At 52.5% G+C, this 24,604-nt stretch overlaps 1 protein-coding gene across 5 annotated transcripts in view; it reads right to left on the bottom strand.

The window, feature by feature from the left end:
• The window catches only part of LOC144737781 (uncharacterized), a 60,073-nt gene that overhangs the window by 10,195 nt on the left and 25,274 nt on the right, over positions 1-24,604 (bottom strand). For all 5 annotated transcript variants that reach the window (XM_078620645.1, XM_078620641.1, XM_078620644.1 and 2 more), the window contains exons 8-19: positions 21,361-22,063; positions 20,696-20,958; positions 16,390-17,637; positions 12,693-12,815; positions 11,987-12,138; positions 11,380-11,476; positions 8,708-9,289; positions 8,311-8,403; positions 6,477-6,964; positions 5,282-5,403; positions 1,695-1,751; positions 158-542 (exon numbers count right to left, since the gene is read on the bottom strand). In XM_078620645.1, coding sequence (XP_078476771.1) covers positions 158-542; positions 1,695-1,751; positions 5,282-5,403; positions 6,477-6,964; positions 8,311-8,403; positions 8,708-9,289; positions 11,380-11,476; positions 11,987-12,138; positions 12,693-12,815; positions 16,390-17,637; positions 20,696-20,958; positions 21,361-22,063 — 4,313 coding nt within the window. The remainder of the gene's footprint in view (positions 1-157; positions 543-1,694; positions 1,752-5,281; positions 5,404-6,476; positions 6,965-8,310; positions 8,404-8,707; positions 9,290-11,379; positions 11,477-11,986; positions 12,139-12,692; positions 12,816-16,389; positions 17,638-20,695; positions 20,959-21,360; positions 22,064-24,604) is intronic.

Genomic DNA, 24,604 nt, shown 5'->3' with positions numbered 1-24,604 from the left:
CCACTTGTCTACCCACCTACCTACCCACCCATTATTCTACCTATCTGTCCACCTACCCACCCCCTCATTCACTAACACACCCAATCACCCACTGATGCACCCACCCACGCACTAATTTACTCACCCACCCACCCACTCACCCACCCACCCCACCTACCTGCTGCCGCTGTAGAAGGTGCAGAGGGTGCAGCAGCGCAGACGTTTCCCATTGTGCCGGTCCCGGTAGTGCCTCTTGAGGCTTTGGACGTGGGAGCTCACAAAAGAGCAGAACTCGCAGGGGAGAGCCACCGACTTGGTGAGCGACTTGGTGAGCGACTGCGACGGTGGTGAGGTGTTGTGGTGGGGGCTCTGATTGTGGTTGAGGTGGTTGCTTTGGTTGCTGTGGTTGTTGTGGTTGTTGGGATCTGTGGCATTGTCGGTGGTGGTGGACGTGTTGGAGGAGGAAGAGGTGGTGGTGGAGGTGAATGTTGAAGCCATCGCCATCCTGTTGTGGTACTGCATGATCTGAGCTTCGATGTACTTGGGTTCTTGGTAGCCATCGGCTGGTAGAGGTGAGCAGAAAGGTGAGGGGGAGAGAGGGTCACTCACCTTCTGAACAACTCTCCCAACTCACCCATCCACTCACCAATCCACTCACCCGTCCACTCATTCACCTACTCACCCAACTCACTCACCTACTTACCCGCCCAGTCACCGACCCACCCACCCACTCACTTTCCCAATCGCCCACTAATCCATCCACTCCCTCACCCACCCACTCAATCACTCTCCCAGAAATAGACACGGGAGGTGAGAGACTCAGAGGGAGAGAATCACGCATAGAGACAGAGAGAGACACAAATAATTAATTAAACAGACACCTACACACAGAGAGACAAACACAGATCCATAAGAGAGGTTTAAGGGTTATATCGCGTAAATATAAATGCTGTGTCGTTAAACCTGCCACCACCCGACACAACCAATCAGCAAGGTTTGTGTCAAGTAAACAAAATGTGATCATTAGTTATCACTACAGCACTAACCAGTTGTTGTGTGTTGGAGAGTAAACCCACGATGTTTCGCCAGTAATTACAACTAGCTTCATCAGGCGACAGCCAGATTTGTGGAGAAGTCTTACTGTTTCGTTCCTTATATAAGGTGAAACGTCGTACTCAGTTTGTAAATGTTGCGGCTTGGCTCTCCAACGCACCGGCGTGCTGTACTAGTGACGAATTGGCCATGTTCTGTTTACGTGACAACCCTTACTAGTTGACTGTGTTGGGTGGTGGCGGGTTTCAGCGACACGTTTATATATTTACTCAAAAACCTCTATTATGAATGATAATCATCGTGAAAGCCTCCGTGTTAAAGTAACTCTAACTCTGTGTTTCGCTCTCTCTCCCCGTCTTTCTCCGTGTTTTTCTCCGTGTCTCTCTCACTCTCCATGTCTCTTTACCCATGTCTCTCTCCGTGTATCTCTCACTCTTCGTGTCTTTCTCCGTGTCGATCTCCCCGTGTCTCTCTCCAGGTGTCTCTCTCCCCGTGTCTCTCTCTCTCCCCGTGTCTTTCTCCCCGTGTCCCTCTCTCCCCGTATCCCTCTCTCCCTGTGTCTCTCTCTCCGTGTCTCTCTCTCCGTGTCTCTCTCCCCGTGTCTCTCTCTCCCCGTGTCTCTCTCTCCCCGTGTCTCTCTCCCCGTGTCTCTCTCCCCGTACCTGCAGGAGTTGTGTTGCAGACTTCTCTTCTCAGCTGTGATGGTGCTGAGGATACATCTGCATCAAGATCACCACCATCAACATCACAATTGCATTACCACAACCAACATCACCATCATCATCATCACAACCATCATCAACATCACAACCTTCATCATCATCACAACCGCCATCGACATTACCACCATAAACATCATCATCATCACCACCATCAACATCACACCCATCAACACCATCAACATCATTACCACGATTCACCAGCAACTATTCACCACCATCATTCACCACCTATATCACAATCACCACCACCACACACGGTGGTTGGTAGTGGTGGTGGTTAGTGTCGTGGTGGTGAGTATGGTAGTGGTGGTTAGTGGTGGTTAGTGGTGGTTAGTGTCGTGGTTGTGGTGGTTAGTGTGGTGGTGGTTAGTGTTATGGTGGTTGGTTTTGTGGTGGTGGTAGTGGTTAGTATGGTGGTTGTGGTGGTGGTTAGTGTGGTAGTGGTGGTTAGTGTAGTGGTGGTTAGTGTGATGGTTAGTGTGGTAGTGGTTAGTGTAGTGGTTAGTGTGGTGGTTGTTGTGGTTAGTGAGGTGGTTAGTGTAGTGGTTGTTGTGGTTAGTGAGCTGGTTGTTGTGTACTCTTTGGTTCTTTCGGTAAAGTCACGTGGGTAGAAAAATACAATAAAAAATAATAAATCACGACGTTTCGATCGCAACACAAGCGGTCGTCCTCGGGCGGAAAAAATAATCCAGCCAGGGAACTGCTGAACCAGCGAGAGAGCTGTTACAACAAGACGTTATATATGTGGTGATGGGCAAGCAGGCGGGGTCTGAGCTGGAAAGGAATTCCATCCCCGGACGCAAGCACCTCAGTTGTGTTAATGGGGGAGATTAGGGAGAGAGATTAGCATGAAATGAGCTTCCGTCGCCGCGTAAGAGTATCGTCCCCGCATATGCGCACAACAGTAGTGTTAATGGGAGATTGGCACTATGTTGATGGGAGAGATTAGGGAGGGAGATTAGGGGGATTAGTAAGTTAATGTCACGTCTGTGTGTGACACAAGCTGCGGTGCTGCCAACTGCGCTGTGAGGCAAGCGCGTCCACGCAAGAGAACCACCGCAACGGTGGTCGCGCCATTGAGACACACAGCCCATCACACAGCCAGAACCATCGATACATCGAGGCTAAGGGAGCAGAGGTGGCCATGTTAGTGAGACCCCAGCCCGTTAATGCAGAGGCACCCAACAGGGCAATGCAACTCAGAGAGTCGGAGATAACAGCCAAAAGGCAGAGAAAAATGGAAGCACCACAGCAAGTTACGACATTGTTTGATTAATTAAGTTTAATTTATTTAATTTCATTTATTAGGTATAACCCTGTGAGCCATGCGGCTCTTGACTCATAACATCCTTCCAATGATTGCTCAGCTTGTACCCATCTTCTCGGTTGAAATTGTCTCTGTGTTTATATATCTGGATGGCTTCATGGACAAATCTTTGATGGTAGCCCGAAGGCTTGTAGAGTTCCTTGGTCTCGGAAAAAAACTATATTGTGCGAGCCCACTGCGTTATAACAATGATCAGCCACTGCAGAGGTATTGGTTCTGCCATGTTTCAGATCTGCCTTGTGTTCGCGAACACGGTCCGAGACATATCGTTTCGTTTCCCCAATGTAACTGCTGCCACAGACACAACTTAGTTTGTAGACACCAGGGTATTGCATGTCAAGAATGACATCCTTCACAGATGGGATCAAATCACGGATTTTGTGTACCGTGTTGAATCGGACCTAGATCGTTCTTGTTTAAGATTTTGGAAATATTTTTGGTAACACCTGCTATGGATGGCAAGGTGATGGTTTTGATGGGTCCTCAGATGGAGGACCCATTCTACAGCTTTGCAGATTGTGCGGTCTGAGTATCCGTTCATCCTGAGGGCTTGGTGTACGTGCTCCAACTCACTGGCCAGGTGGTGCTGGTCGGAGATGCAACGGGCCCTATGGTGTAGTGTTTTGATGAGGGAGTTCTTCTGGGCCAGATGGTGGTGGGAGTCAGACTTTAGATAGGAATCCATATGGGTGGCTTTCCTGTAGACGGAATGTCCCAACGAGCCATCAGGCCTCTTCTCAATCAAAACATCCAGGAATGATAGCTTGCCTTCATTTTCCACTTCCATGGTGAATTTGATGGATGGGTGTATGGAATTTATGTGGTTGAGAAATTGGTTCAGTGCTGGCTGGCCATGTGGCCAGATGACGAAAGTGTCATCTATGTTATCTCTTCCACAATGAAGGACATAGGGTGGATGTCAGGATGGCATCTGTCTCAAATTTCTCCATGAAAACATTTGCTATCGCTGGTGATAAGGGAGAGCCCATAGGGGTACCTTCATTTTGTTTTTAGAATGTACCATTCCTGGTGAAGTAAGTGTTGGTAAGGCAGTGCCTCACCAAAGTTGGTACATCAAGATTCAGGCCCTGTTGGACCAAGTCTTCAATGATTGCTATGGTATCAGGCACAGGTACCTTGGTGAACAGAGATACTACATCGAAGCTGACAAGCCAATCATCTGGAGACAGTGAAATGTCCTTGATTAGAGAAACCAAATGAGCTGGGTTAAGTACTGCTGAGGTGGTCTTGCCCGTGAATGGAAACAACCTCAGACAGAAATTGGGCCAGTATGTAGGTAGGTGAGTTGATGGTAGAAACGACAGGACGGAGTGGAGTACCTTCTTTATGGATTTTTGGAAGGCCATAGAATCTGGGTGGTCTAGCAGCCGAAGGTTTTAGAGAGAGCTGCTTGGTCTGTTCGATTAGAGAAGTGGAATTCGTGATGATATTGTTGTTTTTTGTAGCCAGGCGGTTGGTAGGATCTTTGTTGATTTTGGTATAACTGCCATCATTAATCTCCCATTAACACTGCTGTTGTGCATATATGCGTGGGGGACGATACGCTTATGCGGCGACGGAAGCTCTTTTCATGCGAATCTCGCTCTCCCTAATCTCACCCATTAACATGACATGCTTGCATCCAGGGATGGAATTTCTTTCCAGCTCAGACCCCGCCTGCTTGCCCATCGCCACATACATAACCTCTTGTTGTAACAGCTCTCTCGCTGGTTCAGCAGTTCCACTGCTGGATTATTTTTTTCCGCCTGAGGACGACCGCTTGTGTTGCGATCGAAACGTCGTGATAGATTCTTTTTTATTTTATTTTTCTAACCATGTGACTTTACCGAAAGAACAAGAGGGTATAGATTCCTGCTGTCACGAAAGCTCCAAATCTCTCATTGGCATGCAAATTTCTCTACCTCCCCCCCTCTCAGAGGCGTTGTTTGTCTGTATGCCTATCCATGTCTCTCTGTGTGGTTGTCGTGGTTAGTGTGGTTAGTGTGGTAGTGAGTGTGGAGGTTAGGGTCAGATGCTGTCTCCCCGACAGACCTGGTCTTCACCTGAGGACGGCTGCTTGCGTTGTGGCCGAAACGACGTGAGAATTATTTGATTATGTTAAATTTTTATTATTTTATTATTTCCCTTCTACGTGACTTTACCGAAAGAACCAAGAGGTTAGGGTGGTTGTGTTACTCACTAGTGGGGTGTAGACGCTGCACATGGCTGGTGAGGCAAGTCTTGTAGCCCGTGCGGAAGGAGCAGAGCTTACAGCGGTACGGCTTGTGGTGGCCATGACGGTTCTGGACGTGTCTCAACATGCTGGGGGGAGGAGGGGGGGGGAGCGGGAGTGAGGGCAGAGCCAACTCAAACATCAACATCCAACAACCCAGTGTGGTAGTAATGCAGGCTGTATGTGGTAGTGATACAGGCTGTACGTGGTAGTGGTCGTGATACAGGCTGTACATGGTAGTGACACAGGCTGTACGTGGTAGTGATACAGGCTGTACGTGGTAGTGATACAGGCTGTACGTGGTAGTGATGCAGGCTGTACGTGGTAGTGATACAGGCTGTACGTGGTAGTGGTGCAGGCTGTACGTGGTAGTGATACAGGCTATACGTGGTAGTGATACAGGCTGTACGTGGTAGTGATACAGGCTGTACGTGGTAGTGGTGCAGGCTGTACGTGGTAGTGGTGCAGGCTGTACGTGGTAGTGATACAGGCTGTACGTGGTAGTGGTGCATGACGTACGTGGTAGTGGTGCAGGCTGTATGTGGTAGTGGTGCAGGCTGTACATGGTAGTGATACAGGCTGTACGTGGTAGTGATACAGGCTGTACGTGGTAGTGATGCAGGCTGTACGTGGTAGTGATACAGGCTGTACGTGGTAGTGGTGCAGGCTGTACGTGGTAGTGATACAGGCTGTACGTGGTAGTGGTGCATGACGTACGTGGTAGTGGTGCAGGCTGTATGTGGTAGTGGTGCAGGCTGTACGTGACAGTGATACAGGCTTTATGTGACAGTGATACAGGCTGTGCGTGGTAGTGGTGCAGGCTGTACGTGAGAGTGATACATGCTGTACGTGACAGTGATGCAGGCTGTACGTGACAGTGATGCAGGCTGTACGTGGTAGTGGTGCAGGCTGTACGTGATAGTGGTGCAGGCTGTACGTGGTAGTGATACAGGCTGTACGTGGTAGTGGTGCATGATGTACGTGGTAGTGGTGCAGGCTGTACGTGGTAGTGATACAGGCTGTACGTGGTAGTGATACAGGCTGTACGTGGTAGTGATACAGGCTATACGTGACAGTGATACAGGCTGTACGTGGTAGTGATACCAGCTGTACGTGGTAGTGATACAGGCTGTACGTGGTAGTGGTGCAGGCTGTCTCTCACTTGTGCTTAAAGGCCGTGGCGAAGGAGCAGACTTCACAGCTGTAGCGCCCCTCCGTGCGGCTGTAGCGGACGCCCGAGGTGGCCGCCGACGAGGCAGCGTGAGCCGCGTGGCTCTTCTCGTGCGAGCGCAGGCCTGCCAGCGAGCGGAAGAGCAGGGGGCAGTCGGAGCAGGGGTAGCCCCTGTTGTTACCCTCGGGGGAGCCACTGCTGCTGCCCACGCAGCCCTGGAGGGACGGAGCGGGGACCTTTATTCCCGCGGCTACAGCAGCCGTCGACCCGACTCCCCCGGAGCTCCGTTCGGCCGCGCACGGAGACTGAAAATCGGCACCGTAGCCTCCACCGCTGCCTCCTCCTGCCCGTCCTCGCGATGACAACGATGAGGAGGGTGGAGGCGAGGAGGCGGCGGGCGACGGAGTCGAGCCGGGGAGAGCGTTGTGGGGCCCTCCGCCACCCGGCGTCAAGACCGGCTGGGAGGCGCGCTTGTTGAGCTGGGAGTACAGCGAGGAGTACAGTGTGATGAGTGCAGCGTGACGAGTACAGCGAGTACAGTGTGAGGAGTGCCGTGCAAGTGTAGTGGCAGCACATACAGTGTGTACAGTTGGTGGATGCCGTGAGGGGGTACAGTGTGAGTACGGTGTGATTGGTGCATCGTGAGGAGTACAGTGTGATGAGTGCAACACAAGTACAGTGAGCGTGCGTGCAATGCGAGTACAGTGTGGGATTTCAGTGGGTACAGTGGAGCGGTAGTGCAGCAGTTAGCGCTGGGCTACGAACCCAAAATTCTGAGTTCGATTCCTGCTCATGGCCACCAACAGTGATAGCAATAACGTGAACATCTGATCCTGGGCCTGCTCTAGATCGACTCAGTCTCAAATTACTACTTGGTGCGATGTTTAACCACTGGGGAGACAAAGGCAGCCAGGCGTGGTGCTAACCACCCACCATTTCGTGTGTCACAGTGCCAGACTTCATAGGCGCTGCTACTTGCTAATAAAAGCACTTGGCCCTACAGTCTCTTAAGGCTACACAGGGGATATTTGTATTTGCGGGTACAGCGAGTAAAGTGAATCCAGTATGTGCGTGGAGGGTTGTCCAGTAAGAACAGCGAGTACAGTTGGGGGGGGGGGTGACAGTGTGTACAGTGAGTACAGTTTGTGGGGTTGTACAGTGGGCACATTGAGGAATACAGTGCATCTAGCTCATGTGCTTGTGGAGATTATTGGCAATGCCTTTCATGGAGTGGTGAGTGGGTGAGTAGGTAAGTGAGTAAAATAGTGAATGATTGAGTGGGTGGCTGAGTGGGTGGGTGAGTGAATGAGTGAGTGGGTGGGTGAGTGAATGAGTGAGTGGGTGGGTGTATAAATAATTAAGAGGGTGAGTGAGTGAGTGAGTGGGTGGGTGACTGAGTGGGTGGGTGAGTAAGTGGGTTGGTGGGTGGGTTGGTGGGTGAGTGAGAGAGTGAGTGGGTGAGTGAGTGAGTGGGTGGGTGAGTGAATGAGTGGGTGGGCGAGTGAATGAGTGATTGAGTGAGTGGGTGGGTGGGTGAGTGAGTGGGTGAGTGAGTGGGTGGGTGGAAGAGTGAGTGGGTGGGTGGGTGAGTGAGTGGGTGAGTGAGTGGGTGAGTGAGTGGGTGAGTGGGTGGGTGAGTGAGTGGGTAGGTGGGTGAGTGGGTGAGTGGGTGGGTGAGTGGGTGAGTGAGTGGGTGGGTGAGTGAGTGGGTGGGTGAGTGGGTGGGTGGGTGAGTGAGTGGGTGAGTGGGTGGGTGAGTGAGTGGGTGGGTTGGTGGGTGGGTGAGTGAGTAGGTGGGTGAGTGGGTGGGTGGTGAGTGGCTCACGTGCTTGCGGAGGTGGTTGGCAATGGCCTTCATGGAGTGGTGAGTTTCTCCACAGAAGCGGCACTGATAGCCCGCAATCTCACTGTACTCGGGCTACGGGGGTGGGGAGGCGGGTGGGGGGGTGATTAGACAAGCCGGCTCCACAACATTGACCATCACGAGTCTCCCCAAGTCTCCCCGTGTCTCCCTGCATCTCACCGGGTTTCCCCGTGTCTCCCCAAGTCTCCCTGAATCTCCCCGTGTCCTTTCTCTGAGACTCCCCACGTTGAGTCTCCCCGTGTCTCCCAGAGTTTCTCAGAGTCTCCCAGTCTCCCCGTGTCGTCTCCCTTAGACTCCCCACGTTTCTGAGTCACTCCAAGTCTCCCCGAGTCTCCCTGCGTCTCCCCGCATCTCTCACCTCAGCCGCGTTGTCTCCCTGTCCCCCAGCATTGTCTCCCTGTCCCCCGCGGGTCTCGCCGGCATGTCTCCCCGCATCCCCGTGCTGCTCCAGGTGTCTCCCCATGTCCCCCACAGAGCGGACGATAAGTCCACAGGAGAGACACGATAGCCGGCCGGCCCCCTCCGTGTCCCCCTCCTTGTTTCCCTCCTTGGCTCCCTCCGTGTCTCCCTCCGTGTCTCCGTCCTTGTCTCTCTCCGTGTCTCTCTCCGTGTCTCTCTCCGTGTCTCTCTCCGTGTCTCTCTCCGTGTCTCTCTCCGTGTCTCTCTCCGTGTCTCCCTCCGTGTCTCCCTCCGTGTCCCCCTCCTTGTTTCCCTCCTTGGCTCCCTCCGTATCTCCGGCCTTGTCTCCCTCCGTGTCTCCCTCCGTGTCTCCCTCCGTGTCTCCCTCCGTGTCTCCCTCCGTGTCTCCCTCCGTGTCTCTCTCCATGTCTCTCTCCATGTCTCCGTCCTTGTCTCCGTCCTTGTCTCCCTCCGTGTCTCCCTCCGTGTCTCCCTCCGTGTCTCCCTCCGTGTCTCTCTCCTTGTCTCTCTCCTCCTGAACCTGGGCAGAGGGAAAAGGGGGAGGGGTCCGAGATCAAGAGCAGTGCAATGTGGGTAACACTGCCCATAGACTCAACACTGCACCATAGACTCAACACTGCCCATAGACTCAACACTGCCCATAGACTCAACACTGCCCATAGACTCAGCACTGCCCATAGACTAGAGGTCGCAAACGGGTACCCGTTTGCGACCCTGGTGCGGCCGGGTACGGGTAAGGAATCAAAACCCGTTAGCGACCTCTGCCATAGACTCAACACTGCCCATAGACTCAGCACTGTACCATAGACTCAACACTACCCATAGACTAACACTGCACCATAGACTCAGCACTGCACCATAGACTCAACACTGCCCACTGCCCATAGACTCAGCACTGCACCATAGACTCAGCACTGCCCATAGACTCAACACTGCACCATAGACTCAACACTGCTCATAGACTCAACACTGCACCATAGACTCAACACTGCACCATAGACTCAACACTGCACCATAGACTCAGCACTGCACCATAGACTCAGCACTGCACCATAGACTCAGCACTGCCCATAGACTCAACACTGCACCATAGACTCAACACTGCACCATAGACTCAACACTGCACCATAGACTCAACACTACACCATAGACTCAGCACTGCCCATAGACTCAACACTGCACCATAGACTCAACACTGCCCATAGACTCAACACTGCACCATAGACTCAACACTGCACCATAGACTCAGCACTGCCCATAGACTCAACACTACCTATAGACTAGGCCTCGGCAAGGTAAGGTAATTTACCCTTTTTACCGGGTAAAAGGGTAAAGGTGTCGACATGCCAAGGGGTAAGGTAAAACGTAGGGTAAAGGTAGCTCGGAAGAATTACCCGGTAGGGTAAAGGTAGCGCGAAGTATTACCTGGTAAACACGGTGCCTTGTTTACCGCTAAAAGCTCCGTGGCGCAGTCCGTGGCCTCCATTCATTAAGTAATATTTTTAAAAAAACTTTTAAAAAAACACGCTTTTATTAAATGTCCTAGTAATGGCAGAACTCTACGACTCCAGGAAGTGGCCCCGAAGCTTGCCATGAAGTAAGGGACTGTGGTGATTTACAGCCAACTTCAGTTGAGCGTGGACAATTAGACCCAAGCCGAAACATAACATATAAAAAAGAATGTTAAGAAATATATATTTGTTTAATGATAGAATATAGTATTGTCATCAGTATGATATAAGTATAAGAAGTTTGCAGTCGATACCACATTAGCAAGTGGGTAAAAAATGAGTTGCAAGATTTGAGGATACAACGACGACAACGACAACAACAGATAGTGAGTTAATAGAAAGCGTGTAAAATTGGAATCATCGAGAGTATTCTATATTAATTAAGCTCTCTACCTAGCATTTATCGTTATAAACCTTGTTGATGTGTAGTTCCCTAGTAATTACCCTGTAATCGGGTAATTTGTATGGGGTAAGGGTAAAAGGTAGGGTAAAAAGTAGGCTCGTTGCTTTTTACCTTTTACCTTACCTGCTGAAGGGTAAAAGGTAGGGTAGAGTGATTGTATTGTGGTAAGGTAAAAGGTAGGCTCGTTGTTTTTACCTTACCTTGCCGAGGCCTACCATAGACTCAATACTGCACCATAGACTCAGCACTGCACCATAGACTCAGCACTGCACATAGACTCAGCACTGCCCATAGACTCAACATTGCACCATAGACTCAGCACTGCACCATAGACTCAGCACTGCCCATAGACTCAGCACTGCCCATAGACTCAGCACTGCACCATAGACTCAACACTGCCCATAGACTCAACACTGCACCATAGACTCAACACTGCCCATAGACTCAGCACTGCCCATAGACTCAGCACTGCACCATAGACTCAACACTGCCCATAGACTCAGCACTGCACCATAGACTCAACACTGCCCATAGACTCAACACTGCCCATAGACTCAGCACTGCCCATAGACTCAGCACTGCCCATAGACTCAACACTGCCCATAGACTCAACACTGCCCATAGACTCAACACTACCCATAGACTCAACACTGCCCATAGATTCAACACTGCCCATAATCTGCACCCCGGACTCACCAAGAACTCGCGCGGGAACTGGTGGCTGTGAGTCTCCGTGTAGTGCGCCGCCAGAGTCCCCAGGTCCCCGAACTCCGACTCAGCGCAGCTCACGCACCTGCACAAGGCAACGGCACCCCAGGTAGCCTCCAGCTAGCCACAGGGGCAAGTGCAGTGGTGCCCGCAAGGGTGGTGGTGGTGGTTATCAGGACCATGGTGGTGGTGGTTATCAGGATCATGCCACCCCCTATGCCTGGGAGTCGTGGTGGTAGTGGTAGACTCCTTTAAAGTACCCACTCACTCAGCCACCCACCCAGCCACTCACCCACCCAACTATCCATTCACCCAGCCACTCACCCACCCACCTATCCATTCCCCAGCCACTAACCCACCCAATCACCCACTCACACACCCACCAACCTACTCACTCACCCACCCACTCACCAACCCACTCACCCACCCACTCACCCACCCACTCACCCACCCACTCACCCACCCACTCACCCACCCACTCACCCACCCACTCACCCACCCACTCACCCACTCATCCACCCACCCACTCACCCACTCACCCACCCACTCACCCACCCACTCACCCACCCATCCATCCACCCACCCACCCACTCACCGATATGGTGGGAGCTGTGGTGTGGGTGCTGCTGCTGCGGTGGCGGTGGCGGTAGCGGTGGTGGTGGCTACTGCACTCTCCACGTAGACAACTCTGAAGTACTCGCGAAGCTTGGAGGAGTACTTCTTCTTAGGGTACATGCCTGGGTGCTTCTGCATGCCGCACACATAAAGGCAAAGGCCCCCCGTGTAGCCGTAACATAGAGTTGGGGCAAGTTATGTGAGCGAGGTGGTCAGCGGTTCCGTGAGGTCCGGCGAGTGGGTGGTTGAGTGAGTGGGTGAGTGAGTAGGTGAGTGTGTAGGTGAGTGGGTAGGTGAGTGTGTAGGTGAGTGAGTAGGTGAGTGATTGGGTTAGTGAGTAGGTGAGTGAGTAGGTGAGTGTATAGGTGAACGAGGCCAGCGAGCAGGTGAGCGAGTCGGTGGGCGGGTGAGTGAGTAGGTGAGTGTGTAGGTGAGTGTGTAGGTGAGTGAGTGGGTGAGTGAGTAGGTGAGTGAGTAGGTGAGTGTGTAGGTTAGTGAGTAGGTGAGGGAGGAGATGAGCGAGTAGGTGAGAGAGTAGGTGAGCGAGTAGGTGAGCGAGTAGGTGAGTGAGTAGGTGAGTGAGTAGGTGAGTGGGTAGGTGAGTGGGTAGGTGAGTAGGTGAGCGAGTAGATGAGTGAGTAGGTGAGTGAGTAGGTGAGTGAGTAGGTGAGTAGGTGAGCGAGTACCTTGAGGTAGTGAGACACGATGCCCTTCTTGGTCTCCGTCTGGAAGGCGCAGAATGAACATCGCCACGGCAACCACCGCTCCGGTCCTCTCCGAAGTTCACCCATCGCTGCCATCCTCACAGACTACATCACCACCATCATCATCATAACCATCATTAATACCATCATCATCAATACCATCACCACCATCATCATCATAACCATCATTAATACCATCACCACCATCATCACCATCGCTGCCATCTTCACTAACTACATCACCACCATCATCATCACAACCATCACCAACATCATAATCATTGCCATCCTCACAAACTACATCACCACCACCACGAAGCTACCCCCATCCTCTCCACCACATGACACCACCTCCACCCCACCTCCCCCTCCGCCACACACCGCCACCCCCTCCACCACATCATACATTTCTCCACCACACCACCACCACCACACCACCTCCACCACCTTTCCCAGCGCAGTCCAGAATCACCGCCTTACTGCCAGATCCCAGACCCACAGCTCAATGTATTTCTCCGCCACCCACCACACACCCCCACATTCCCTAAACTCTACTGCTCTACACCACAACAACAGCCATTTACCACTGACAGTGTCATCACCATGGCGCTTGTGCCAGGCTATGTGCACGTTAAAGCCACGTGAAGTGTCGATCGCCCGCTGGCAGGAGGTTATGGAACAGATGCAGCAGGTGCCATGGGTTGACTGACTGAAACGAGTGGCCGATGCACCACCTGTGCACCCTCCTGTACCAACTTGCTGTGCTTTAGCCACCCGGCGCTCCGCTCGTTGTTGTGAGCATCACTCCTCTTCCCTCCATTGTTGTTGGAGGGCAATTGCCTCCAACTGCCCAGGAGCATCCTTCACAAGCCTCCTCCACAAAGGCTGATCTTGAAACCGCTGGCAAAAGTCATTGGCAAGTCCAATAAGCTCCACGTCCTCCTGTACCACATTACTCCATCTCTTCTCTAGCCCGTGCCGCGCCCGTTTAGCCTCCTCTATTCGACCAAACAAAAGCTGTTTAGGCATGCGGTGGCTGGGCATGCGGACTACATGACCCAGCCAACGCAGCCTTGCCTGCCAGAGGAGCTCACTGATGGGACTTTGACCAGATCTTTCAAGGATTTGTGAGCTCCTCACACAATCCCGCCTGGCTAAACCCAGGATGGATCATAAGCAGGCCAGCCTACAAGTATCTAACCGGTGAAGATATTCCATGAGGGAGTCCACGTTTTGCAAGCATAGAGAAGGGAGGGCATGACTGACTGAGAAGATCCGAAACTTTGTGTGAAACGACAGACCAGGTAGCTTCCACACAGCGTAACGCAGTCGATAAAAAAATGCCGCTCGACTGATTCGGAGTGAAACCTCCTCTGCTGTCAAACCGGAGCTGTTCGTAAGCACACTGCCCAGGTATGGAAAATACTCCACTCTCTCCACAACTGCCCCATCACTATTGGGGAGTTGAGGGGTGGAGTGTTTGATCGCACAAAATATCCAGGCAGGTACTTAGTTTTGGTGGGGCTGATGGGCAAGGCCCCACCTCTTAGTGGCAATCACCAGATCATCAGCATACATAACATGGTTGACCAATAGGGAGCCATCCCTTGACTGCACCTGGGCATCAATCAGCCTCTCATAGTATATGTACCACATAGAAATTCCTCCAGTACAGCCATAGAAGGCTTCATGAAATACGTGGTCGAAAAACATATTAAATAATGTGGAAGCCAGAGGACATCCCTGTCACATCCCAAGGTGAACAGGGAAAGGCTCCGACTCCTGGCCATGTAGTCAGGATACAACCCAGAGCCTATTGATGGCATCACGGAAACGCTCAGCAATTCTCTTTCCCCTAATGATTGGGATAGGTGTGGTGCTGCAAGTTACTTTTTCGATGGAGTTAAAGAAGTGATTTATGATCGCGGGCTACTTAGGCAAGACTCAGAGCGAAGCCTCCTCATTCTCCGATGTGGGATGCTGTAGATGTTGGAAGTGGGTCTGTCGCTTTTTTTCTGCCAGTCTGAACACCTCCTCCGTTAGCCAGGGTCTCTGGGGAGGTTAGAACCATGTACCCAAAGCAGCCATTGTAGATGCATGAGCCACAGTCCTAAACCATGTCCATTTCTCCTCAACATCAAGAGGAGTGAAGGGGGATTGTGCAAACCGCAGCTGCAAGTGATGTTGAAATTCTCGCTTGCAATTTTCATCAGATAGCTGAGATCAGGCCACTGTGGGTTTAATTTGGGTCCAAGATATACCGGAGTGGAAGAAAGGCAGGCATCTTACAGATGACAAGCAGATGGTCAGTGAACAGATCAGCTGTACGATACATCCTGGTGTCAAGGACATGAGTCCGCATCCACTGTTCCGTCACTACGTAGTCCAGCAGATGTTCTTGCTGAGACCCGGCATGCATCGATAATGTGTGGATACCGGAACAGCGTGTTGGTAATTACAAGTGCATGGGGTGCACAGAAGTCTAGCAGCCTCCTACCTTTGTTATTGAGCTGATCTGGCCCATGCCTTCCAATCACTCCAGACCAGGTGCCAGCATCATGACCAACTCGGGCATTGACGTCACCCACTTTAGCTAACACCTGTGACAGGAGGTCATAGAAGGCATCTGACTCTTTGGCCTTGCCTGCATCCCTCCACTGATGTTCATCTTCGGTGGGGGCATAAGAAACCACCAATGCTCACCTCTGGTTCAAGGGAAGGCAAGCCCACAAGTAGCCTGGGGCTTACAGCTTCCCACCCCCTCACAATCACGCTCCCACACCCCCTTCACTCTCTTGTTCAGAGTGGAGGGCTGTCCACCCCTCAGAGGCTGGAGCCAGAGCCGGTTCACCGGACGTCCTGAATGCCACAGAGATCCAGTCGGCACCAGTCCAGCTCCCAACAGAGGAGTGGCAGCCTCTCCTCTGGAGTGTCCACAAATTCCATGTGGCCACTCGCCGTGGCGTTTTGCTGTTCCTGGAGGAACCCCGAGGGTGAGGATTCAATCTCCTGGCTCCGCCAAATGGGGTTTTGGCCAGGAGATGTCACAGACGACTGTTTCCTCGGGGCCTCCGGCACAAGCTTAGCTATACATTGTTCACGTGCTTCTGTGGCCATTAAAATTCAGAGGCCCCATTTGGCCGCTGTGGTGGCTATAAGCACCATGATGGAGAACAGCCGGTTTTGGAATTGGCTTTTCCTCCACGCCATTGCTCACATCCACCAAATCTTGATTTTAAGCTTTCGTGACTGCAGGAATCCATACTCTTTGGTTCTTTCGGTAAAGTCCCCCCCCTTTCTTCCTTCTCTAGCTCCGCCCACTTACCCCTGGGGTTGAGCCCACCAAAACCCTTCATAAGCTCTTGTTAGCAGATCTTTCTCCTAAATGAGCAGTTGTCCTGCTGTTTCGGTTCCGCCTGATGACGGTCGCTTGTGTTACGATCGAAATGTCGCGATTTCTTTTGTTTTATTTCTACCTACGTGACTTTACCGAAAGAACCAAAGAGAATCCACCAAATCGTTACCATCCGACACTACCGAGGAGGTCGGCGGTTGTTTTTTGCTAGACCACCACCACCACCTACAACTCCACCACCACCATCACCACAACACCACCACCTCCACGACCACCACTCTCCACCACCACACACCACCTCCACGACCACCACCCCAAGGTTACCTTCCCAGCGCCGTCCAGAATCACCGCCTTCCTGCCAGATCCCAGCCCCACAACTCCGGCCGTGGAACCGGCCGCAGCTCCGGCTGACAGTCTCCCGATGCCAGATCCCAGCCCCACAGCTCCGAGCCCTCCTCCTCCCATTCCCCCCAGTCCCAGTCCCGCTGCTCCCCCCACTACGGGAACGGCCTTCCCCTCGGGCGTCACGTCCCAGAGGGCGGCCAGGCAGTGGGTGTAGTACGCCTCGATGTCCCCGTGGCGCTTCTGGTAGTGCGACGCGAGCCCCTTGCGCAGCGGGTGGGTGTAGGCGCACAGCGTGCACGCAAACAGGTTGAGGCCGCCGGCGGGCTGTGCCCGCACGTCACTGTGGGTGAGGCGGTAGTGGCGGGCGATGCCCTTGCGAGTGCCGCACGCGTAGCGGCACAGGCGGCAGCGGAAGACGGCGCGCCCGGGCTCCGGGAAGGAGGAAACCATCCTCCGGCCGGTGTTGCCACCACCACCAGAACCACCACCGGTACCACCACCACCACCGGAGGAGGAGGAGAAGGAATCCGCCGAGCGATCCGAGGGAGACGCAGCGGAGGAGAAGATTTGGAGGAACGTTCCAAGGGGGGAGCCGGAGCGCTGCCGCTGCTGCTGCTCCTGCGCTCCACCGGCGGTGGCCAACGGAGACTTTGCCGGCGGTAGCGGCGGCAGTGGCGAAGCCAGCGACAAGTAGCGGTGGTGGGGGTGACGCTGCTGCTGCTGGGACGGCCCCAACCCAGACCCAGACCCCAAACCCGACCCCACCGGAGTTCCGGACGAGGGAATCCCGGACGCGGGCGGCGGCAGCGTTCCCGCAATGCTGGCACGGAAGCGGGCGGACGAGGAGGAGAGGGGCACGAGGGTGGGGGAGGAGAGCGATGAGGAGGTGGCGAAGAATGCCGAGAGGGGGGCGACCGTGGGAGACGACGACGACGACGAGACGCCGACGGGGCGGTGGGGCTGTTGGGCGGCGTGGTGAGGAGGCGGCAGCGGTGGCAGGAAGAGGGAGGAGTGAGCCCCGGAGGCGCCGGCGGCGGCGGCCAGGCTGGCGCGGGAGTGCTGGCGCTGGCAGTGCGCCCGCAGCTTGTCCAGGCTGGAGTGGGCGTAGGGGCACACGGGGCAGCGGTAGGCGCCGAAGCTGGGCTTGGACAGGGGGCTGGAGGGGCACGGGGACACCCCGCAGCTCGGGGTGAACTCGGCGTCGCGCAGAAAGTCGTCCGCAGTCACCTGCGGGGTCGGGTGGGGGGGGGGGGTCGTGGAGGGTGGTGGGGGGTTGGTAAGGGGGTAGTTAAACTAAAATATAAGCCAGCTGAGACCAGGCCACTGTGGGTGTGTGAGTGTTCGTGTGTTCATGAGTGTGTATGTTAGTGAGTGTTAGTGTGTGTGTTGAACTATGTGGGGTGCGTTGGTGTAGCGACCCAAGTTCGATTCCCACTCACGGCTACCAACGCCAGTGACGATTATCTAAATCCAGTCATGGACCTCTCCTCGGTCGATTTGGCCTCAAAAGAGTGTGTGGTGTGTAGTAAACCTTCACCACTGGGAAGACAAAGGCGGCTGGGCGTGGTTCTGGCCACCCAACCCCTCGTGTGCCGTGCCGGCCTTCATAGGTGCTCACTAACAGCGCTTGCCCCAACAGTCTGCTAAGGCTTCTTTGGCACCGTACATCGCCAACCGTGCTAATCGGAGGTGTGGGGGAAGAACAACAAATTCAACACAAAAAGTAGTCTGAAATAAATGAGTTTTCAATCTAGATTGAAAAGTGCATAACTCCAGTGGCTTCCAAATAAATGGGGTACTAGATGGACACCCACCACCGGAGTGGAAGAACGGCAGACGCATCTTACAGATGACAAGCCGATGGTCAGTGAGCAGATCAGCTCCATGGTAGGTCCTGGTGTCAAGGACATGGGTCCGCATCTGCTGTTCCGTCACTGTATAGTTCAGCAGATGTTCTTGCTTAGACCTGGCGTGCATTGATGATGTTGTGTTGGTAATTATAAGCCCATGTGCTACACAAAAGTCTAGCAGCCTCCCCCTCTTGTTATTGAGCTGATCTGGCCCATGCATTCCAATCACTCCAGAACAGGTGCCAGCATCATGACCAACTCGGGCATTAAAGTCACCCAACAGGATGACTATCCCGAGGAGCCACTTTAGCTAGCACCTGTGACAGGAGGTCATAGAAGGCATCTGACTCATCGGCCTTGCCTGCATCCCCTCCACTGATGTTCATCTTTGGTCGGGGCATAAGTAACCACAACCACCACTCCTCGCCTCTGGTTGATGGGAAGGCGAGCCCAAAGTAGCCTGGGGCTTACAGCTTCCCATACGTCACCGCCACACTCCCACATCCCCTTCATTCTAAGAGCCACTCCTTGTTTTTTTGACAGTTTCCTGCCCTGAGTAGGGGACTATTCATCCCTAATGGTGCAAGAACCAGTGCACCAGACCTCCGGAATACCGCAGTGATCCAGGCGGTACCGATCCAGTTCCCGACAGAGGAGTGGCAGTCTCTCCTCCGCAGTGAGCGTTCGAAGATTCCACACGTGGCCACTCACAATGGCTTTTGCTGTTTCTGGAGGAACCCCGAGGGTAAGGATTCAGACTCCTGGCTCCGCCAAATGGGGTTTGGCCAGGAGACCTCATAGATGCCTGTCCCCCCCGGGGCCTTCGGCACAAGCTTTGCTCGATTAAAAAAAAAAATTGTGGTACTTGTGTAGTGAGTACAACTGAGTCACAGACGTTCCTTTTAGAGGCAACACATTCATCGTAACGCCGTAACACAAAGGGGAAATTGCCCCTTTACCAGATACAGCTTAGGGTGGTAACCACCCAGCTAACTACCCTATACAGAGGAGTTACTGCTACGAAGGGTTGGACCCTCACTCGGGTCTCCGACCACGTGGTTGCCTCGTAGGACGAAGAGCTTCCAGCTTGTAGATGTTGAGCTTCCAGCTTGTAGATGTTGAGCTTCCAGCTTGTAGATGTTGAGCTTCCAGCTTGTAGATGTTGAGCTTCCAGCTTGTAGATGTTGAGCTTCCAGCTTGTAGATGTTGAGCTTCCAGCTTGTAGATGTTGAGCTTCCAGCTTGTAGATGTTGAGCTTCCAACTTGTAGATGTTGAGCTTCCAGCTTGTAGATGTTGAGCTTCCAGCTTGTAGATGTTGAGCTTCCAGCTTGTAGATGTTGAGCTTCCAGCTTGTAGATGTTGAGCTTCCAGCTTGTAGATGTTGAGCTTCCAGCTTGTAGATGTTGAGCTTCCAGCTTGTAGATGTTGAGCTTCCAGCTTGTAGATGTTGAGCTTCCAGCTTGTAGATGTTGAGCTTCCAGCTTGTAGATGTTGAGTTTCCAGCTTGTAGATGTTGAGCTTCCAGCTTGTAGATGTTGAGCCTTCAGCTTGTACATGTTGAGCTTCCAGCTTGTAGACGTTGAGAATCCAGCTTGTAGACGTTGAGCTTCCAAGCTTGTAGATGTTGAGCTTCCAGCTTGTAGATGTTGAGCTTCCAGCTTGTAGATGTTGAGCTTCCAGCTTGTAGATGTTGAGCTTCCAGCTTGTAGATGTTGAGCTTCCAGCTTGTAGATGTTGAGCTTCCAGCTTGTAGATGTTGAGCTTCCAGCTTGTAGATGTTGAGCTTCCAGCTTGTAGATGTTGAGCTTCCAGCTTGTAGAATGCAGCGACTCTGGTCCCGCTCAGGGACCTGCCTTATATCCCCCTACGGACGGGGCTGCTCCGCCCTCGGCCCCGCCCGCCTTCGACCATTCTCGTTCTCTCTCGATCCTTCTCAAGAGCTCTCCCCGGACACGTGACCACCCACTAGCCCCCGCCACCTGGGGCCCCTTGTGTGGTTGACACTCACCCACTCCGCCTCGTGGGAGCGCCCACCACACGCTGTGCATGGAGCCCGCACTATCCCAGTGCTTACCAAGCCCCACTTGGGCTGGTGTTACACACAGCCACCCACACGGTGCTGTCCACGATGTAGGAACATCGAACGGCACGGCCCTTCCGGGCCGGCACCATACAGTGACATCCCCGACGTCACTACACTTGTATTAAAGATGGAGAAGAGGTTACCAGCCCCTCGCACCCGTCCAGAGACCCCATTTGGCCACTGTGATGGTTAAAAAGACTATGAAGGGGTATAGCAGATTTTGGAATTGGCCATTCCCTCCATGGCATTGCTCACATCCATCACAGCAACCCCCACAACTCCCACCCATACTCCCACCCACCCATTCTCCCATCCACCCACACACTCACTCCCACAAAAACTCCCACCTACCTTGACATCCGGATGTCTCTTCTGGCAGTGGGTGAGCACTCCGTGGATGCGCGTGTTGGTGTAGGGGCAGTGCCGACACTTGTACACAGAGTTGTATTTGGGGTCCTCGGGACGCAGGAAGTCCGACATCTTGACCTTCACCTCGGGGTGCTTCTTGCCATAGTGTGTGAGCAGGCCGTGGAGGTTCGTGCACGAGTAGAAGCTGCAGTGCTTGCAATGGTAGGTGACCATGCGGCCTGGGCTAGTGCTCGCCGGGGATACACCTGTGGGAGAGAGGGTGAGAGGTTGGGTGAGAGGGTCAGTAAGTGGGTGGGGAAGTGGTTGGGTGAGTGGGTGAGAAGCCGAGTATGTGGGTGAGCGAGTGGGTGAGTGAGTGGGTGGGTGCGTGAGTGCGTAGGCAAGCGGGTCGGTGAGTGGCTGAGTGGGTGGTGGGTGAGTGGGTGAGTGAGAGGGTGGGTGGATGAGTGACTGGGTGAGTGGCTGAGTGGCTGGGTGAATGAGTAGGTGGGTGGGTAGGTGAGTGAGGGTGGGTGAATGTGTGGGCGGGTGAAAGGGTGGGTGGATAAGTAGGTGAGTGGGTGGGTTGGTGTGGGTGGGTGAATGGACAAATGAGTGTGTGAATGAGCAGCCGAATGAATGAGTGGGTAACTCAATGAATGACTCACCTCTGGCTAAGGACAATGCTGCATCCCCATCACCACCATCACCACCATCACCACCATCACCACCATCACCACCACCATCACCCAGCAACGATGGCATCACCATCATAATTTTCCTCCTCTTTTTCTTCTTCGTCGCAAATCCGTCTCCGTTATCACCACCATCCATCGCCTCCTCTTCCTCCTCCTCCTCCACCTCCAACTCCTCCTCCACCTCCACCTTTACCTTCACCTCCACCAGAGGCTGATGAGGCTGAGGCTGTGATGGCTGCACGGGAGGTTGCTGCCAGGGATGGAAGGCCTCGTAGTGAACCAGAAGGTCGCCTCGCGTCGAACTGCGGAAGCTGCAATTGACGCACGCATGGAGCGAGCTTCCCCCCTCCCCCACCTCCTCCTCCTCATGAACCTCCTCCTCCTCCTTGGTCTTTTGGACCTCCTCCTCGTCGTCCTGCTCTGTCCGGGAACCTCTCCTGGTCCCGGTAGGTGGTGCTGCTGCTGCGGCGGTGGCGTCGTCCGGCGGCCGCACGCACAGCTGCGTGAGGACGTACTGGTAGTTGATGGCGTGGGAGCGGTGGCCGTGTTGGTAGTGTGCGTACAGGCCCTTGGCCAGCGAGTGGCGGAAGCCGCAGAGCTCGCAGTGGTAGCCAGGGGACACCTGGCCATCCTGGGAGGCCCACGCCAGCAGCGTGCCGGACGTGACGGCAACCTGGCGGGTACACGGAGAGGTGGGTGGGTGAGCGAGTCGGTGAGTGAGTGGGTAAGTGGGTGGGTGAGAGGGTGAGTGAGTGGGTGCGCTGCTGGAACACCGCTGGCTACTGGTAGAAGCGTCCTAATGTCTTTCCGACAGCTCTGTTCTTCATCTGAGGACGGCTGCTTGCTTTGTGGTCGAAACGTCGTGAGAATTTTATTATGTTTTATTTTCATCATTTTATTATTTCCCTTCTACGTGACTTTACCGGAAGAACCAAGAATATGTCTCAGATCAATTTGCCTTCCACCCTTCAGGCTCCACCACTGCTGCCCTCATCAGCGTTGCTGACATGGCTCACCACAAACGAGTACATTCCTGTCATCTGCTCGGACTTCAGCAAAGCCCTCGACACTCTCCGTCACATAATAGGTTTTTTACTCTTTTTGTCTGGCAACAAAACCGAAACCTTTTTACGAGGAATCATGTTCACATTAACCACAATACCTGCAGTCAGAATGCAAACAAAAATAACACACTGATAATGTATGCATTGTCCTCGAAATTGATTGGTCCACACCAGAGACAGCTTTCTTTAGAGCCTAGTCTCATACGGTGTTCGACCAGATGATGCCAAAAGGCGCACAACTCAAAGACAACACACTATCAGAGTAATGAGGGCTAGGGGGAGCTGTCTCTGGTGTGGACCAATCAATTTCAAGGACAATGTATACATTATCAGCATGTTTTTTTGTTTGCATTCTGACTGCAGGTATTATGATAATTGGTTTTTTACCCTTCTATCTGGCAACAAAACTGACACCTTTTTACAAGGAGTGTAAAAGGTGTCAGTTTTGTTGCCAGATAGAAGGGTTAAAAACCAATTATCATATTTTTACTGGCAAATGAGGTTCCCATAGTGCAGGTATTATGGTTAATGTGAACATGATTCCTCGTAAAAAGGTTTCAGTTTTGTTGCCAGAAAAAAGGGGAAAAAAAAACCTATTATTCTATTTTGCTCCTGGCAAGAGTCCTCATGATGTAACTCTCCGTCAGCTCGTTTACACTCGAGAAACTCTCTAGATTTGAAGCTTTCGTGACTGCAGGAATCCATACTCTTTGGTTCTTTCAGTATTTGTATTTTATACGCACGTGACTTTACCAAAAGAACCAAAGAGTATACTTTGAGTAACTCTCAATCATGAACGGTCAGGACAACATCTTGACACTGGACGGTCTCATTTATCAATAACCATTCTCATTGCCCCAAGTTTGCAATGAAGGCTTCCGAGTATGCTACGATCAATGCCGGTGTAATCCAAGGGGTCAGCGCTTGGCCCTGCAGGCTTTGCCATTACCGCCAACAACCGACAACCGCCGACATATTGTGCTCGTTAAAATTCGCAGGAGACACCTTCTTCATTTATCCCAGAATCCAATTCTGCATCGACTGCCGAATAAATCGGCCACATTCAGAGATGGGCCACTTGGAATAACGTCACGCTCAATCAATAAAAGTCCACAGAACTGATGGTCGGGCCAAAGGGAAGACCAAGGCAGCCCGCAACATCAACCACTACCCCTGATCAACCTCCACTTAAATTTATCGAGAGGCAGTGATGAAAATTTTGGGTGTGGTCATTACCAGTAACTTATTAACGGCCCCTGACATTGCTTCTATATTTCGATTTAAAGCTTTCGTGAGTACAGGGATTAATATTCTTGGTTCTTTCGGTAAAGTCACGTAGAAGGGAAATAATACAATAATAAAAATCTAAAACAATAAAATTCTCATGACGTTTAGATTGCAACAAGCAATCATCATCAGGTGTGAAAAGCACAGCAAGAATTTGAAAAAAGTGGCAGTCGTGAGAATTTTATTGTTTTATTTTTATTATTTTATTATTTCCCTTCTACATGACTTTACCGAAAGAACCAAGAATATTGCCTCTATAGTTGCCTCGTGTGCTCGTACTTTTATGCCTCGCACATATTATGAGCGTATGGAATGCCGCAATGGTGCGTTCATACTGTTTAAGCCTCAACCATTATCACCGAGTAAGTAAGAGTAAGAACATTTCATATTGCGCACTCATATGAGTCCAGTCCATCACGAGGATGAGCTAACTGCCCTCCAGCCTGGTGGGGATTTACCAACGCCGCTAAGCATGATCGGCTCAAGTCAGTTGTACGGCGAGGCAAAAGAGCGGTGGTTCTGCGCAGCCAGCACGCCACTCGTTAAGGAGACCTGCATAGCCGACCACTCGGCCATCTTCACCTCTATTCAATCTCACCATGGCCACGTTCTACACCAATTGTCGCCCACCCCTCCCCAAAATCAAAAGAACTTTAACACGCAGGCTTTCACGACCAATATCGTCCATAATATAGGGGGATTTTTTTGGGTTAGATTGCGTAAATATGTCATTAAACCCACCACCACCCAACACAACCAATTAGCAAAGTTTGTGTCACGTGAACAGAACGTGTCAATTCGTTACTAGTACAGCACACCGGTGTTTTAAAGAGCCACAACATTTACAATCCAAGTTCGACGTT

This window comes from Lampetra planeri, chromosome 74, assembly GCF_965212315.1.
Source record: "Lampetra planeri chromosome 74, kcLamPlan1.2.h2, whole genome shotgun sequence".
Lineage (NCBI taxonomy): Eukaryota > Metazoa > Chordata > Hyperoartia > Petromyzontiformes > Petromyzontidae > Lampetra > Lampetra planeri.
This window is presented reverse-complemented; position numbering and strand designations above follow the sequence as displayed.